The following is a 17,486-nucleotide window of genomic DNA, read 5'->3' as shown; positions in this document are numbered from 1 at the left end:
TGATTTCAGTGTTCTAGAGTAAAGCCCACCCAATACCTTTGCCATAATTGCTTACAGCTTTTTACATCTACTCAGTTTTGAACATTTGCTTCTAGGGTTACACATCAGGCTATTTCACAATAGAGAATTTTGTGATCCTAAATTCTCATTTTCCTTTTTCAGAACTTTCTCTAACCTTACTACTTTATTCCTTGTATTTGTGCAAGATTACCATGCCTGCCCCCACAACCTCCTCTGATAGACAGCACTCCCACCACACTTCGTAGTTCCTTCCCTAGCCTTTGCAGACTTAAGGTGCATCATCCCCACTGTTCTCACCAGGACCATTAACTCCCTTAACCAATAGTCCTTTAGCCACACCTGCTTGACAAACCTCCAACCTGGAACCTGGACTGTTATCACACATCTCTGCCCTTTAACTGTGTCTGTAGGTTAGATCAGAGAAAACAATAAAACCACAATATAAAAGCTTTTAGATATTTGTGGTCCACCACCTCAAGAGCAGCCTTATTTCCAAAACCTTCAATGGCTACTCCACAACCCACAATGGCTATTCCACTATTCTTGACTCTCTCCTAGACAACTCTTTCTTCCCCACAAACAAATAACTGTTATTGCTTCATAAGTTTATAATATCAGACATCTTTATTCAAGCTCCCACTGCTATTTCCCCTTACCCGTATATGTGTGTACCTGACCTTCCTTCTAGTTCAGAGGAAGTGTTACCCCTCTTTCCAAGAGCTCCCAGGCTTCTGTGTTCCCAGTCTCCTGTCATCCACTATTCTTCCCTATGTATTGAGCCTTGCCCTCTTTGATCTTTAATCCCTCAGCATATAAACATGCCAAAGCCTATTCTACCTTAAACAAAAGTCTTCCTCAATTCTGTCCACCTTTACCACCTTGTGTCTATGCTCTTGGAAGAGTCATGAATGTCATCAATGCTCAATTTCTACTTCTTCATTACAATTCACTATTCTGGACCAATGGCAGCCTGACCTCGGCCCGCATAGCTCCACTAAAATTTCTCTTGCTGATGTCACCAGTAGTCTAATATCCAAATCCAACATTCACTTCTCAGTCTCTAGACTTCCCTGTTATATGTGATCCTATTGATCATTCCTCTTTTGAAACTCTTTCTGCTTTGCCTCCTTCCAGGGCCACTCATTTTCTTAGCTTTGTTCACTTAAAACGTTCCTCTTCCTGGCCAGGCACTGTGGCTCATGCCTGCAATCCCAGCACTTTGGGAGGCCAAGGCAAGAGGATTGTTTGAGCCCAGGAATTCAAGACCAGCCTGGGCAACACAGGAAGACCCCATCTCTAACAAAAAAAAAAAAATTAGCTGGGCGTGGTGGCACACGCCTGTAATCCCAGGTACTTAGGAGGCTGAGGTAGGAGAATCACCTGAGCCTGGGCAATAGAGCAAGACTCTGTCTCCCTAAAACAAGTTTCCTTAAAAGCTATTATTTGCCAGAATTCTGTCCTTCCCTTTTCACTTCATATGCTTTCCCTGCACTATCTTATTTATGCCCATAGCTGCTTCTACCACCCTCATACTGGTGACCCACCTCACCACTATTTTCTCTTGCATGGAAATTGAAAGTATATAATTGCATACTTTTATTGGGGGTACAAACTGATATGACTTATGAATATAATGTTAAATAAATTGAACTGGTTAAAATTTTTGTGGTGAGAACATTTGGAATTTATTCTCAGCAATGTTGAAATGCGTAATACTGTATTAACTGTATTCACCATGCTGTGCAATAGAACTAAAAAAAGACCATATTCCTTCTGAGACTTTGTACACTTTGACCATCACCTCCCCAGCCTCTGTAACTACCATCCTACTCATTCTGAAAAGTGTAGTGATCTCTTGTTGTAGTTTTAATTTGCACTTCTCTATTAACAATATTGAGCCATTTTTCATATGTCTATTGGCCATTTGCAGTTCTTCCTTGAAAAATGTCTACTTTGATCCCTTGCCTATTTTTTAATTCAGTTTTTGTTTTCTTACAATTGAGTTGTTTGAGCTCCTTATATATTTTGGAGATTAACTCTCTATTGGGTGTATAACTTGCAGAAATTTTCTCCCCATCTATAGGTTGTCTCTGCTGTTCATTGTTTCCTGTTAATTGTTCCCTTTTGTGGTGCAGTTGTTTCCAATTGTAACACTGTTAATTGTTTCCTTTGTGGTGCAGAATCTTTTTAGTTTGATGTAATCCCATTTGTCTGTTTTTGCTTTTGTTGCCTGTGCTTTTTGGATCAAATCCAAAAAATCATTGCGCAGATCAATGTCATGTAGTTTTCTTCATATGTTTTCTTCTTCTTTTTTTTTTTTTTCAGATGGAGTCTCACTCTGTCGCCCAGGCTGGAGTGCAGTGGCGCAATCTTGGCTCACTGCAAGCTCCACCTCCCAGGTTCATGCCATTCTCCTGCCTCAGCCTCTGGAGTAGCTGGGACTACAGGCACCCACCACCATGCCCGGCTAATTTTTTTTTTTTTTGGTATTTTTAGTAGAGAACGGGTTGGTGGTTTTATAGTTTCAGGTCCTACATTCACATCTCTTAACCTATTTTAGGTTGATTTTTGTATATGGTGTAAGATAAGAGTTCAATTTCATTCTTCTGCATGTGGATATCCAGTTTTCCCAATACCATCTATTAGAGAGACTATTCTTTTCCTGTTGGATATTCTTGGAACCTTTGTAAAATCAACCGATGTACATGCGTGGGTTCATTTCTGGACTCCCTACTCTATTCCATTTGTCAATGGGTCTATTTTTGCCAGTACTGTACTGTTTCAATTGTTATAGCTTTGTAGTACAGTTTGAAATCAAGTAGTGTGGCATCTCCAGGCTTGTTCTTTTTGCTTGATTGCCTTGGCTATTTGGGGGTGTTTGTGGTTTTGTATGAATTTTAGGATTATTTTTTCTATTTCTATAAAAATGACATTAGAATCTTGATAGGGATTGCACTAAATCTTTATAGATTACTTTGGGTAGTGTGGACATTTTAACAATATTGATTCTTCCACCCCATAAACACAAGAACTCTTTCCACTTATTTGTATCATCTTCAATTTATTTCACCAACATTTTATAGTTTTTGGTGTACAGGTCTTTCAAGTCCTTGGTTAAATTTATTCCTAAGTATTTCTTTTTGTAGCTTTGTAAGTGGGATTGTTCTCTTGATTTCTTTTCAGATAGTTTGTTGTTAGTGTATAGCAATGCTACTGATTCTGTGTGTCGATTTGGGATCCTGCAACATTACTGTATTTATTAGTTCCAACAGTTTTTTGGTGGAGACTGTTGGATTTTCTATAAGATTATGTCATTTCAGCAAACTGACAATTTCACTTGTTCCTTTCTATTTGTGTGCTATTTATTTCTTTCTCTTGCCTAATTGCTCAGGCAAAGATTTCCAATACTGTATAATCTAGAAACGGCAAGAGTGAGCATCCTCATGTTGTTCCAGATCTTACAGGAAAGGCTTTCAATTTTCCATCATTGAGCATAATGTTAGCTATGGGCTTCTCCTATGTGGCCTTCACTGTATTGAGGTACAACCCTTCTATTCCTTATTTTGGTGGGAGTTATTATCATGAAAGGATGTTGAATTTTGTCAAATGCTTTTTTTTCATCTAATGAGATGACCATATAGATTTTGTCCTTCATTCTGTTAATGTGATATGTTACATGTATTGATTTTGCATATTGTTAACCATCCTCATATACCAGGGATAAATTCTACTTGATCATTGTGGATAATCCTTTTAATATGTTGTTGAATTCAGTTTGCTAGTATTTTGTTGAGGATTTTTGCTTCTATGTTCATCAAGGATATTGGCCTGTAATTTTCTTTTCTTGTAATTTCCTTGTCTGGCTTTAGTATTAGGGTAATGCTGCCCTCCAAAAAGAGCTTGGAAGTACTCCCTCCTCTCCCAATTTTTTTTTTTTGGAAGAGTTTGAACAAGATTGGTATTAATTCTTTAAATGTTTGGTAGAATTAAGCTGTGAACTCATCGGGTCTTGGGTTTTTCTTTGATGACAGACTTTTTATTACTGATTCAATCTCCTTACTTGTTATTGGTCTGTTCAGATTTTTCTATTTCTTCATTATTTGGTCTTCGGATTACAGGCATCTAAGAATGTATCAATTTATTGTAGATTCTCCAATTTGTTGGCATTTGTTTATAGTAGTCTTTCCTGATCCTTTGTATTTCTGGAGTATCAGCTGTAATGTCCTTTATTTGTGATTTTATTTATTTGATCTATTCTTTCTTTCTTAGTCTAGCTAAAGATTTGTTATCTTTTCAAAAAAGCAGCTTTTTGTTTCATTGGTCTTTTGTATTGCCTTTCTCTTATTTATTTCTGCTATGATCATAATTATTTCCTTCTTTCTGCTAACTTTGGGCCTTATTTGTTCTTTTTCTAGTTCTTTGAGGTATAATGTTGTTTATTTGAGAACTTCTTTTTTGATGTAGGCATTTATTGCTATAAACTTTACTCTTAAAACTGCTTTTGCTGCATCCCATAAGTTTTAATATGTTTTGTTTCCATTTTTGTCTCAAGATCCTTTAAAATTTTCCCTTTAATTTCTTCATTGACGTATTGGTTGTTCATGAGAATGTTTAATTTCCATGTATTTGTGAATTCTCCAAAATTCCTCTTGGTATTCTTTTCTCATTTCATACCATTGTGATTGGAAAAGATATTTGATATAATTTCAGTCTTCTTAAATTTGCTGAGGCTTTTTTTGTGCCCTAACATGTGACCTATTCTGGTGAATGCTCTGTGTGCACTTGAGAGTGTGTATTCTGTTGCTATTAGATGCAATGTTCTGTATATGTCTGTTAGGTCCATTTGGTCCAGTGTTGCTCAAGTCTAATGCTTCCTTAATTCTGTTTGGATGATCTGTCCATTGTTGAGATGGGGTACTTAAGTCCCATACTATTCTTGTGTTGCAATCTATCTCTCCCTTCAGATCCTTTAATATTTGTGCTATATATTTAGGTACTTCAACATTGAGTGCATATACATTTACAATTGTTATGTCCTCTTGATGAATTGACCCCTTTATCATATGATGTCCTTATGTTTTTTTTTCAGAGTTTTTGACTTAAAGTCTATGTTGTCTGATATAAATATAGCCACCCCACTCTCTTTTGGCTTCCATTTGTGTGGAGTATTCTTTTCTATCCCTTCACTTTCAGTCTATGTCTAAAAGTGAGGTGAGTCTCTTGTAGGCAGCATATAGTTAGGTCTTATTTTATCCATGCAGCCACTCTGTGTCTTTTTATTGGAGAAACTAATCCATTGACATTCAATCGTTGCTAGGTAAGGACTTACTACTGTCATTTTGTTAGTTGTTTTCTGATTGTTTTGTACATACTTCATTTCTTTCCTCCTCTCTTGCTGTATTCCTTTGTGATTTGTTTTCTATAGTAGCATGCTTTGATATTTTTGTTTTGTGCTTCTAAAGATTTTTGCTTTGTTTTGGTTGTAACCACCTATTTCAAGCTTATAACAACTTAACTTTGCATATAACTCTATACTTTTACACCATCATTACAATCCAATAGTATTCTGGACTCTGCTTTATTTATATGAGTTTCGTGCATGTTTTATGTTATGAATTAGTAGCTTTTTGTTTCAGTTTAAATAACTCCATTTAGCAATTCCTACAAGGCCAGGTCTAGTGATGATGAATTCTTTTAGCTTTTGTTTGTCTGGGAAAACAAACTTTTCTTTTTTCTTTTTTTTTCTTTTTTGTTTTTTTTTTACTTCTCCCTAATTTATGAAAGACAGCTTTGCTGGATAAAGTATTGTTGGTTGGCAGTTGTTCTCTTGAGCACTTTCAATTTATTCTACTTTCTCCTGACCTGAGGGTTTATGCTAAGAACTCTGATGATGGTTGTATGGCACTCCTTTTTATGTGATAGTTTCTTGCCTCTTGATGCTCTCAAAATTTTTTGCCTTTGATTTTTGATAGTTTATTATGTGTTGTGGTGTACTCCTCCTTGGGTTGAATTTGATTGGAAACCTCTGCAGTTCCTGTAACTGGATGTTGGCATCTACCACAGATTAAGGAAGTTTTCAGGTGCTATTTCTTTAAATATGCTTTTTGGCCCCTTTAAATATGCTTTTTAGGCACCTCTTTCTTCTCTTTCTCCAACCACTATTATATGAAGGTTTGGTCTCTTGATGGTGTTCCATAATCTGTAAGCTTTAATTTTAGAAATTCTTTTGTTCTTTTTTTTGCTCCTGACTAGATAATTTCAAATGTTCTCCCAGCATACTGATTCTTTCTTCTTGACTGAGTCAGCTGGTTGAAGCTTTCTGTTGAATTTTTCAGTCTCTTGAATTTCTATCCCTTTCTGTTTCTATTTATCAACTTTCTTTTTAGTGTACTGTTTTCAAATTTCATTAAATTTTTTATCTGTATACATTAATAGTTCACTGAACTTCTTTATGGGTATTATTCTGAATTCTTTGTCAGTTATTTCATAAATCTCCATTTCATAAATCTCCATAAATCTTTGGGGTCTATTAGTGGAGCTTTATTAGTTTCTTTTGTAGGTGTCATGATTCCCTGATTCTTCATAATCCATATGTTCTTGTATTGTTGTCTGTGCATTTGAGGAGACAGCCCCCTCTTCTGGCCATTACAGGTGTTCCTGGGAAGGGATAGACCTTCACTATTTAGTCTATCCTATGATTCCAGAAGGGTGAGCTGATGACAACCCCAGGCAGGCAGAGCTTCTTGCAGGTTCTCTAGCTGACTGGGCCACTGCTTTTGCTCTGTTGAGTTGCTGGTTGGGTATTGCAATGACTTCTGGTCAGACTGGCCATAAGATGTACTGCCTGGCTGATAATTCTGATATTTGGCATCTGTAATTTGGCAGGGCTGTAGACTGGGATACAAGGTTAGACAGAGTCACTACTCATAACATGTGTGACCAGAGGCTGTACTCCTTAGAAATGCACAATTAAGGGTTGCCTCCCTGTCAGGATGAAGCCATGGAGTGAAATTTTGGCTCAGTGGCTGTTTGATATCCAGAGTTAAGCAGGTCTAGCCACTTTGCTTCTTCTGGATGTGTGGAGGTGGAAGTCTCCTTGCCTGGGAGGGTCACTGGAAGTGCTTTTTGGCTTGGTGGAGCTGCTGCTTGACTTCTAAGGTCAAGGTGGTCTAGCCCCTTCACCTCTCCAAAATAAAAGGCAGGCATCTCCCTTCCCGGGCAGGGTTGTTGGGAGTTGGCTCTGAAGCTAGGCAGGAAGACCAGTAGTGTAGGGATTCAGGCTAGATTGTACTACCCACTGTCCTTTTTCTCTTTTCTCTTTTTTTTTTTGAGATGGAGTCTTGCTCTGTTTCCCAGGCTGGAGTGTGGTGGCACAATCTCAGCCCACTGCAACCTCTGCCTCCTGAGTTCAAGCAATTCTCCTGTGTCAGTCTCCCAAGTAGTTGGGATTACAGATGTGAGCCACCATGCCCAGCTAATTTTTGTATTTTTTGTAGAGACAGGGTTTCACAGGCTGGCCTTGAACTCCCGACCTCAAGTGATCCACCTGCCTCAGCCTCCCAAAGTGCTGGGATTACAGGCATGAGCCACCACACCCAGCCCCCACTGTGCAAATTTTGAAGGTGACCAGCTCAGCCTTGCAGGTGGGCTATGAGATTGGCTGATATGTTTTATCAGGCACCTCAGCCAAGCAGGAACACAGAGGTACCACCAGTATCTGCATGCTGGTCACTACCTCTGCTTCCTTTCTTTGTTTCTACCTGACTCCAGGCAGTCTAGCCATGCTGTTTCCCCTAGTGCTTCTCATGAGATGAGATCAGAGTGGGCTTCCTGGGAAGCATCTTGGAATGCTAGGGAAACTGGATCTCGTTTTCTTTTCCCCCTGTATAAACTGCTGGCCTAGGGAATTCTCCATCTGGCATTATGTCAACTTGGGGGAAAGGAGGGCGCAATATAGTCAAAGTGAGACTGTTCTTACCCTTTGAATTCAGATTTCATTCAGCTTTATGGACCATACTAGTGTCTCAGACTAGTTTCTAAGTGTTGGGGTTTCAAAAAGATGTTCTAGTCTGTGGAGTTGCTAGTTGAACTTTCTATGAAAGCAAGTGGAGGCTGAGACTTCCTACTCTGGCGTCTTGCTCTTTTTTCTCTTACATGGACTTTTTAAAGAGTTGGCTAGGCCGGGCGTGGTGGCTCATGCTTGTAATCCCAGCACTTTGGGAGGCCGAGGCGGGCGGATCACAAGGTCAGGAGATCGAGACCACAGTGAAACCCCGTCTCTACTAAAAATACAAAAAAATTAGCCAGGCGTGGTGGTGGGCGCCTGTAGTCCCAGCTACTCGGGAGGCTGAGGCAGGAGAATGGCGTGAACCCGGGAGGCGGAGCTTGCAGTGAGCCGAGATTGCACCACTGCACTCCAGCCTGGGCGACAGAGTGAGACTCCGTCTCAAAAAAAAAAAAAAAAAAAAAAAAAAGAGTTGGCTAATCTCCTGCTTGTAGTCTCATCAACATTGCTCCATCTCCAAACCTATTCTACATACTGCTGCCAAAGTTGTCTAAGAGAGGATAGTGGTTCTCAAACTTCAGCATTCCTGAAAATCACCTGGACAGCATGTTAAAACAGATTGCTGGGCTCCATGTAGTTTCTTACTCAGTAGGTGTGGAGTAGGGCTTGAAAATGTCCATTTCTAACAAGTTTCCAGTTAAGTGATGCTGATGCTGCTGATCTAGAGATTACTTTGGGAACTAGAAACCAGTGGATCATAAGTTATTCTTAGCTTATAATCTTTCATTAGCTGTCTTCTGTCTACAAAAGTTCCAAGACATCTGTCTGCTTATTTGAAGTACTTATGAAAAGAGCACTTTATTGGGCTTCACACTCAAGATTGTTAATAGATCTGATATCTATTACATATCTCATACATATTTCTATTAACGAACACCCTTGTGTGACAACTGGTTTACTTGTCTGTCTTCTATTTGTTAATGAACTCGAACATCACTATCTCTGGCACCCAGCAGTGTTTGGCATATAATTGCCCAGTACATAGAAATGAGATGCCTGGCTAGCTTGTTTAATAGAAATAAAAAGAATTAATTAAAAAAAAGAGACAGAAATGGCAGAGCAGGTGGCAGTGGTGGTGACTGATAGGGACAGGAAGGAAAGGAGGATTAGGAATATAAACATGAAATCAGAGTAAACAGGATATTGAGGAAAACTTCTGTCATGCTCATTCCTGTGAACTACCCTTCTCTACTCCTTTATTTACCCACCTTGGACCACTCAGACTAGTCAAGTATCTTCTTTCCTTTTCCAGTATCCAAGTTCACCCAACTGAACTTTTGCTATACCATGCTTTCCACAAACAATTTTAACTTGCCAACAAATAATTACAAAAAAGGGTCATTCTTTAATGATTACACATTTTTCTACTATCAGTGAGCAAATATAGTGTCCCTTCTGTTACATGAACTATAATAGGATATCCAGGTAACTAGTAATTTTTCTCTCTTCCATGAACGTGGCCCCTACAAAAACAAAAACAGCTGGAATGTGTGGAACATGTTGAACTAAACGGTCTTATGCCCTGTATGCTGCCAGATCTGGAGGTGAGGGTAGGAGGAACTTTGCAATTCCATTAGCCAAAATTAATTTTTATTTATTTCTTACATCTCCTTATTTATTTAGCCAACCCAGCATCTGGTTCTGTGCTATTCCCTTAGGACAGGACTAAGACAGATGAAGCCAGAAGGGGCATCATATTAGTTTATAAGACTGGTCTGTTATCTCTAATCAGGGTTATCTGGGTTACTTTTCCAAGCTAGAGCCAAGTTGGGGCAATTTTGATGAGATATCTCTGAGCCCATGCCACCCATTTTGCTCTAAACTGCTCAGTAATCTCATGAAAATGTTGCTGCCAAGAGAAGCATATTTTCAAGATCCTACGGAAAGAACAGAGAGGGCAGATTCCCTACCCTTCCCACCCCTACCTCAAGAACCACTATATTTAGGCTGAACTACTTTAAAAAGCAACTAACCTAACGTACTTATTTTCTTGTTATTCTTCCAATATACCAACGTGTCCCCACCTCAGGGCACTGCCCTTGCTGCTACTGTAACATGGAATTCTCCCCAGAGCTATTTATATGATTCAGTCTTGCTTTTTCTTTGCTTAAAAATCATCTCCTCAAAGATACCTTCTAGCAGTGCTATTCTTACCACTATTTCCTTGCCCTGATTTCCCTTTACTGCACTTATCACTACTACCAGGGAATGTTATATTATACATAAATTTATTTGCTGTATTTTCTGCACCACCTAACTCCCCCACCCCCATGCATATTGTAAGCTCTGTGCAAGTAGAACTTTTGCATTTCTCATTCACTGCTATACCCAGGGCCTAATATAGTGCCTTGTGGTTAATATATATTTGTTGAATGGTTGAACAGACTCAGACTGAATGCCAAATAATGTTAACTTAAAAAAAAAGTATACACATCAAATATTTAAAGAAACAATTATTGATTTAAACATAAAACTGATATTGGGTACCTTGGTTTTATACACATTCCTCACAATGCTTCCTTTGGTGAAGGCTTTCAGGAACTCTTCTGCAAGAATTATTTTCAGGGCCAGCTTGTCAACTGCATGATTGGTCTTTTTACTTCATAAGTCTTATTTTGTTTCACCAAAAGCTTCACAGTGTAACAAACCAAACTCAGCACAGAAAACATATGACAATATATTTTAGATTCTCTAAGACAAGGTCTCATAAATTTAGATGACAAGTGACAACATCAATGGACTAAGTATATCACCTCCCATAACTTAAAGGGCTAATACTCATAAACATGAAAGTTCTGGAGTATGAAATTTAAAACACAAATTTTGGATATAAATTATCTGAATACAAAGCTGTAGGTAATTCTTATCTTTCACTTCCCCTCATAACTCCAAACATAATGCCATTGTAGGTGGGTTGCTGCTAGACTACATCCAAGATTGTTCAGCTGAGGACTTGCCCATTCTCCCAGTTACTTGGAATTTTCAACTTTCCCATACTCTAGCCCACATGGCATTTGCACTCAGCTTCTCCTACTGATCCAGCCACACATCATCTTCTTCATGAATGTGGGCAGTCTAAAGACTTCCTGTCTGGCAAAGTATTATTTCAAACAACTAAGAGGAAAATCTTTGGAAGCAGAAATGGAAAAACAGGAAAAGTGGCAGCAAAACCCTGAGCCTCAGGATAGTAGCTTATTCAAAAGTATATTTAAATGTCACAGGGTAAAATAAAGCAGCTGAGTCCCTATCTTAGAAAGGAAGCCTACTGCTTCCTTCTGGTAGGCAACAAAGAGAACCCCACCTAGGACTTTAACCCACTCTTTTCCCAATGTATTCCAATACTATTAGCCAGCTGAACTAAAAGAGAATGGGTGCTGGTAGGCAACTCCATTGATCTCCCTTTCTTTAGCAATAATTACTGGCCAGCTGAGGGCTAAAGATAGAGGATTGAAAGAAAAGCAGACATACCAAAGGTACTCTGTCAAGTAATACATGAGATGTGTTCATAAACGAATGAGTTATTCCAGAGCCATACAAACAAATCAATCTCTTTACTGGACAGGCATACCTCTCATATGTATATTATTCGAATATACTAACACATGAAAGATCACATCACCTTGTTTACGGATATATTTAATATCCCTTACCCTTCCCGACTTTCAAAACATAATAGTATACAAAATATAAAATATCTTAAATATTTATAAAAATCACAAGAAAAAAATAGAACGTATGAAAATATTTTTATCTGAGTTCTCCCTCATTGTTGAGAGGCAGCTTAGTTTGCCTTGAGTTCATAACTGTTGAGTGGGTAGGAGTATGCCCTGCCTAATACTATTCTGTCCCGGAGAAGTTTAAATAAAACATAGTAGTTGCAGAAGAGGATGAGAGCCATGGAAAGTGTGTGGTTCCACTTCTCCGACCGCAGCAAGGAATAGAGCTGATAGAAGACAACACTGCCCTCAATAAGGATAAGCAGATTTAACAGCCTTAATGGTCGATGAAATAAGAACTGTAAGGAAGTTAAAAAAGCAAAATGTTATTTCATATAAAAGTAATGGCTGTAGTTATTCTTGCATTGATTTTTCTAAAATAATTTAATATTTACAGGTTCCCATATATAATAACAAATAGATCCATTTATTTAATATCAATCAGGCTATTTCTTGCTATAAAGATTGAAACCTTTTCCTTTTTGCTCAAGAAATAATGAAATAATTTTATTTCAATGCCCCAAGACACGAAAAGAGATTATGCCCAAAAGAAAACTACTTATGAACATTTTTCTTAGATTGTATCTTAGGTATACATTTTATTTAGGATAAACATAAAAGTATATTCATCTAAGATAGCGGTGGATAAAGGACCAAACAGGAAATATTTTAGGCTTTGTAAGTCAAGAGGCAAAAATTAAGGATATTACATAGGTACTTATGTAACCATTTAAAAATGTAAAACCCATTCTTGGCATAAATACCAACACTAGACAAGTTTGGGGAAAAGAGAGGTTACAAGTTGAATATCAATACAATAGTTTCTTAATTTTTCCTTAAACTGTTTACCCACCATGGTCACTGACTGAAATCCTCTCCACCATATACCTGTGTGTTTAATTACTGATTTTTTTCTGGATATTGAGAAGTAGGGTGTACAAAGACAGGATAAGGAGGAAAGAAGGAAAAATGAGTCAGAATTAGACTAAAATAGGGCTTACTACTATATTTACTCCCACTAAATTCTCCACTTTAAAAGGCTAAATTCTGGTTTTCTAAAACAAAGTTATTATGAATACAAACATATAGGACACAAGTTGTAAAAGAACATGAACAATTCAGTGTAACCAGTCTAATCCTAAATCTAGATGAAGACAAGAGTGCGGTAACAGCAGTGATCAGATCTAAAAGAACTAATTTAGATCTTAAGAGCTTACATCTCAGAATGAAGCCAAATTATCATGACAGCTTTAAAAAGCTTCCAGGTTCAAGAGGAAGAAAATGTTTAACCTGGAGTCTGACAGCTATAGGTAATAGGCACATTTTAAATGACTGTTTTCAAACTTCAGTGTGCCTAAGAATCATTTCCAAATCCACAAATGCTGCCAATTCCTGGGATCACCCAGAGATTCTGGTTCAGAAGTCTGATATAGGGGCCCTGAATCACTTTTTAAAAATAGTGGGCCAGGTGATTTATAAGCAGGTGGCCCATGGATCACTTTGAGAAGCACTGATTTAACTATCTATCCAGTCCTGCAAAATCAGTAATAAATCAACTTGCCTAATCTTTTTTCCATGGATTCCACCTGATTTTTCAGCTGTCCAAAGCTAGCAAGGAAACTACTTAATTTTCAAGCAGAAAATTCTAATGAACTATTTGGCTATCAGGTTTCAAGGAGACAGCAAGGACCAATAGAAGTCATTAATGGCCTAGAGAATTCAGCTGGCTGAATTAAATATTCTATATAGAAATCAAGTGCTCATGTACTTGTGACGTAAGTCCTTTCCTCCACCTTAAGGCATTTCCACTGGCGTCAAGAAGGAGATGCTTGTTGTTTTCTCATTCAAGGGCCTTTCACCTTCCCCATGTTCCTCCCAACCTGCCCCACCCTGCATTCCCCTACCATGGTATTTATAAGCATCATGCCCTGGGGCAAGTTCCCAAAATTTAATTGAAGTGTCCCTCAGTAACAAACACCTGCAGAACCAGAAAGTCCATGTACCCTCACAGGAACTGAGAAGGACAGAGGGAGAAAGAGATGCAAGTATCTTAAAAAAGATCTCCAATTCTTGTTTAGAATATGATCCCCTTTCAAAAGCAATGCACTGCACTATGGGCATTTTTACTATAAACAGTCCCCTGCAGGCACCTACTTTTCCCCACCTGCATTAGTCAGCTGGCCTTTCTTTTATAAGTATATACTTTTGCCTTGCACAGACAATTTCTGGAAGGCTGCAAGACCAAACAGATCATAACCAAATGCATGAGTTCAATGGAATGTAGTGGGTTTCTATTGCTTTTTCCTTTTTTAACTTTTAAGCTTTTTTCCTTTTCATGGCATTTGTCTGACTTCCAAAGGGTAAGCTAAAGCCTTTTTAAAGAAACAATATGTATGACAAATACCTAAAAATAAAACCACCACACTATTAATATATTAAATGTCACTACGGATACACAGATACAATATATCTTAACCATACCACTAAACCAAACTCTTACAAAACAAAAATGGTAAGATGAAAAAGGAGTCTTAGATAACTGCCTGCTTGTTTCAAGTAATACTAGATTCAACAAATACCAATGTAACTAGAGAAACCAGCTAAGCTACTGAAACTGGAATAACGGTATATGATCTTCAAACTGCCCTTCAAAAGACATTTCCAAAGTACAGGGACCACTGTTACGCTAGTAGCAATAATTACCATGTAATAATTTCCTAGTATGTGCTACACGCTATGCTACATGCTCCCACATAGAGTGGCTTCCTAACACTTACCCCTAAGCTTATGTTAGAAAATAAATAAGCGGTACTTGCATAAAAGCGGGCATGAGATACATCTGAAGGCACTGCCACGTTGTAAGGCCCCATGGCTCTATATAAACATCTGCTGTGCCGCACCAGCACCCCTTGAGGCCATATTGTATTTTCTGACCAACTAAGGGAGAAAGAAATGTAATGTTAGCATATTGGCAATTACAGATAAGATAGTATCTGGCAAGGCCAGCTGTATTTTTATGGAAGGAATTAAATAATCAAGGCTTCATCTGCCTGAATTCTGAAAATACAGTAATTCCGTGGTCAAACTGGAGTACTTTTAGAAAGGATTTGTTACTTTAACTTCATTGCTATATAGTAAACAGAGGTTGCAAAGAAATATAGTTAACTCAGTGTCAAAGGACTTAAGAGGCTTAGAAGAATGAGCAGACATAAATGTGTAAGCCAGAAAATAGTGTGTAAGCAGGCTGACTGTCATCTCCATCCCAAGTGAGCAGAGTCTACTGGTGGAAATGCTAGAGGGAACAAACAAGAAGAGAAAGCTGATGGTAATAAGAATAGTGGAGAAATTAGCACATTGTCAATCTAGCATGACATTTACTGCAGAATTACATCCCAAAAAACTATAGGAAATCAGTTTGCTTATCATACAATTCAAATACCTCACAACTCTAAGAAGGTATACAGTAGAACACAGTGACACATCTCACACACACACAGACTTTTCACTGCTTTCGTGGTGTATTTTTATAGAGGTTTCTCTGGGGGAAAAGAAGCAGCAGCTTCATTCTTTCCAGCATAATGGAGTTTGGGTGGGGACACGGATCTTCAGGTTAAGCTTTTTAAAAAAAAAAAAATCTAAGTTAATTAATCTCTTCCTGATTTTGGAAAGGTTAGTTTCCTAGGATAAGAACTGGGAGGGAGTTTAGATATGTTATTAAAAAAAAAAAAAATTCTAGCACCCTAAAGCTTTCCCAGTTCAGAAAATGTTCCACCGGCCTTGCTCACACTTACCAGCATTAAAGTGATGATACACCTCATGGCCATGTGCCATCAGTAGCCTGAAGATGTACAGTACTAGCACTGTGGATTGTATTTTCAATTTTTATTGAAATCTGTCCTTTGCCCACAGTCGGGTTTCTTTTCAGCCTGGCCCAATCTCTTTCAGTTCCTGGGCTTGAAGGCCTGTGCTAATCTGTATCAGACATCAAGGCAGATAATTGAAGGGAGAACTCTCAGGGGGAGAGGGAAAGGGAAGGTCACCTCAATCTGTCCCACTTAACTAGGGAAAAATTTCTAGATGAAATTTGTGAAATGTTCGAATTACAAAAGGGGGAAGATGAAGATGGTTTGGGTCTGAAAGAAAAGTATGATGAGGGACTCAGAAGTGACAGAATAAAACGGTCCTAATGTTAGCCATTTTGGATCATAAGAGCCATGTGGAGTAATGACTGATAAGGGGGACACAATGAGAAAAATTCTTCCAAAGAACTCACAGTCAGGCACAGTTCTCACTTAAACACAGGAGAAGCAGGGAAATATTCAGTAGAGAATTTAGAAAAATAATAGTAAAAAAGTACAGGTAAGAAAAATTACTAGAACAAAGCTGCATGTATTAGAAAGAAAAAATGAGAGAATCATATTCCAGCTAAGTGTGAGATGAGTAGCTAGCAACTACTCAGCTGTGGCAATGAAGATGAGAAGACAAATCTTACAGTCTTCTAAAAAGAAATAAAATATATGACTCTGAATTCGGGCAAAGGGGTAAGATTGAAAGAGAACTCCAAGTGCATTGCTTGGGAGACAAATTACACACTCTAGAGTGACTGGGCAGCTAAAAGGTAGAATGCATTTAAGGAGCTGGGGTGGTGGTGGAAATGAGTTAATGTCCCTTGTATTCAGTTTAGCATGATGACAAGCATCCATGTAAGACAAAAACTAAAAATTAAATGTTCAAAGCCAAGAACAAGAATGACATACAAAGCAAATAAACATGATCAGCAGCATGTAGAAAGTGTTACATGGTTTTACCCTCTAGCTTACTCACATGTGCTGTGGAGCATTGCTGTAGGACCCATGTTCCAGCTTCTGCCACTTGCCCAGGTGAGCAGCTGATTTATGTAGCAAATCACAGTATTTGGATGGCAACAGTTGCGTGGTGAGCATGACAAAAGCATTGATCCACACCATAATGAGGTGCTCACATGACCAGCGCATGTCATAGTACTGGGTACTCTGGAAGAGATCAGAAGAGAGAGAAATGATCCATGCATTGGTAAAAAGAGGCAGGGATGGGTTTGTGTACATATGCCCTGCAGACAAATGCCACACTGAGTCACACATGCACTGGTGGTCCTGCTGTCCGTGCAGAAAGTTCAAGAGCAGAGTCCTCCACAATCCTTCAACCTGACTTTCTGGCTGTATGAGTTAGGGGTGGGAGGGAGAGGCAATTATATTTTAAGTGTCTCCTTTCTAGAAGAACTGAGTGTTCTCTGAAGGACCATTCCAGCTGCAGAAGTACTTCTGAATGGGTGAAGAAAGGGCACTAAAATGTACCAAAAGATTTTGGGCCCAAGTGACATCCAGACCATTTTTCTTTTCTATTGAAGTAAACTGAAGTTTAGATAAAGGTTAGATTAAATTCAAGGAAACTCCTGAAAACCATGTTAAGATCAACCACAGTAGGCTGAGTTTTACTGAAACCTTGGTCCTCTTAAGCTACTACATACTGATTCTATTATAAGTACATTTTGATTCTCCCCAGAAACTAAAAATACTTAAAAAAAAAAAAAAAAAAAAAAAAAGAAAAAAAGAGGGAACCACCACGGGTGCATCACATATATGGAAATACCTATCCGCCAACCAGGAGCGGTATTAGTGCACTCCAGATGCAGCCGAACTCCACCA

General features: G+C 38.4%; 1 protein-coding gene across 3 annotated transcripts in view; it reads right to left on the bottom strand.

The window, feature by feature from the left end:
• Positions 1 to 9,411: 9,411 nt before the first annotated feature.
• Positions 9,412 to 17,486, bottom strand: part of TMEM39A (transmembrane protein 39A) — a 37,327-nt gene continuing 29,252 nt past the window's right edge. Inside the window, exons 7-9 of one of the 3 annotated variants that reach the window (XM_030801801.1) lie at positions 16,627 to 16,814; positions 14,619 to 14,739; positions 9,412 to 12,101 (exon numbers count right to left, since the gene is read on the bottom strand). In XM_030801801.1, the coding sequence (XP_030657661.1) occupies positions 11,868 to 12,101; positions 14,619 to 14,739; positions 16,627 to 16,814 (543 nt within the window). In that variant the 3' untranslated portion in view covers positions 9,412 to 11,867. Of the gene's footprint in view, positions 12,102 to 14,618; positions 15,775 to 16,626; positions 16,815 to 17,486 lie in introns of those variants that run through there. The other 2 variants (XR_004027560.1, XM_030801802.1) reach the window with 2 other exon arrangements.

Source organism: Nomascus leucogenys, chromosome 21 (genome assembly GCF_006542625.1).
Source record: "Nomascus leucogenys isolate Asia chromosome 21, Asia_NLE_v1, whole genome shotgun sequence".
NCBI lineage: Eukaryota > Metazoa > Chordata > Mammalia > Primates > Hylobatidae > Nomascus > Nomascus leucogenys.
The sequence above is the reverse complement of the archived record's forward strand: the minus strand, read 5'-3'. Positions and strand labels throughout refer to the sequence as shown.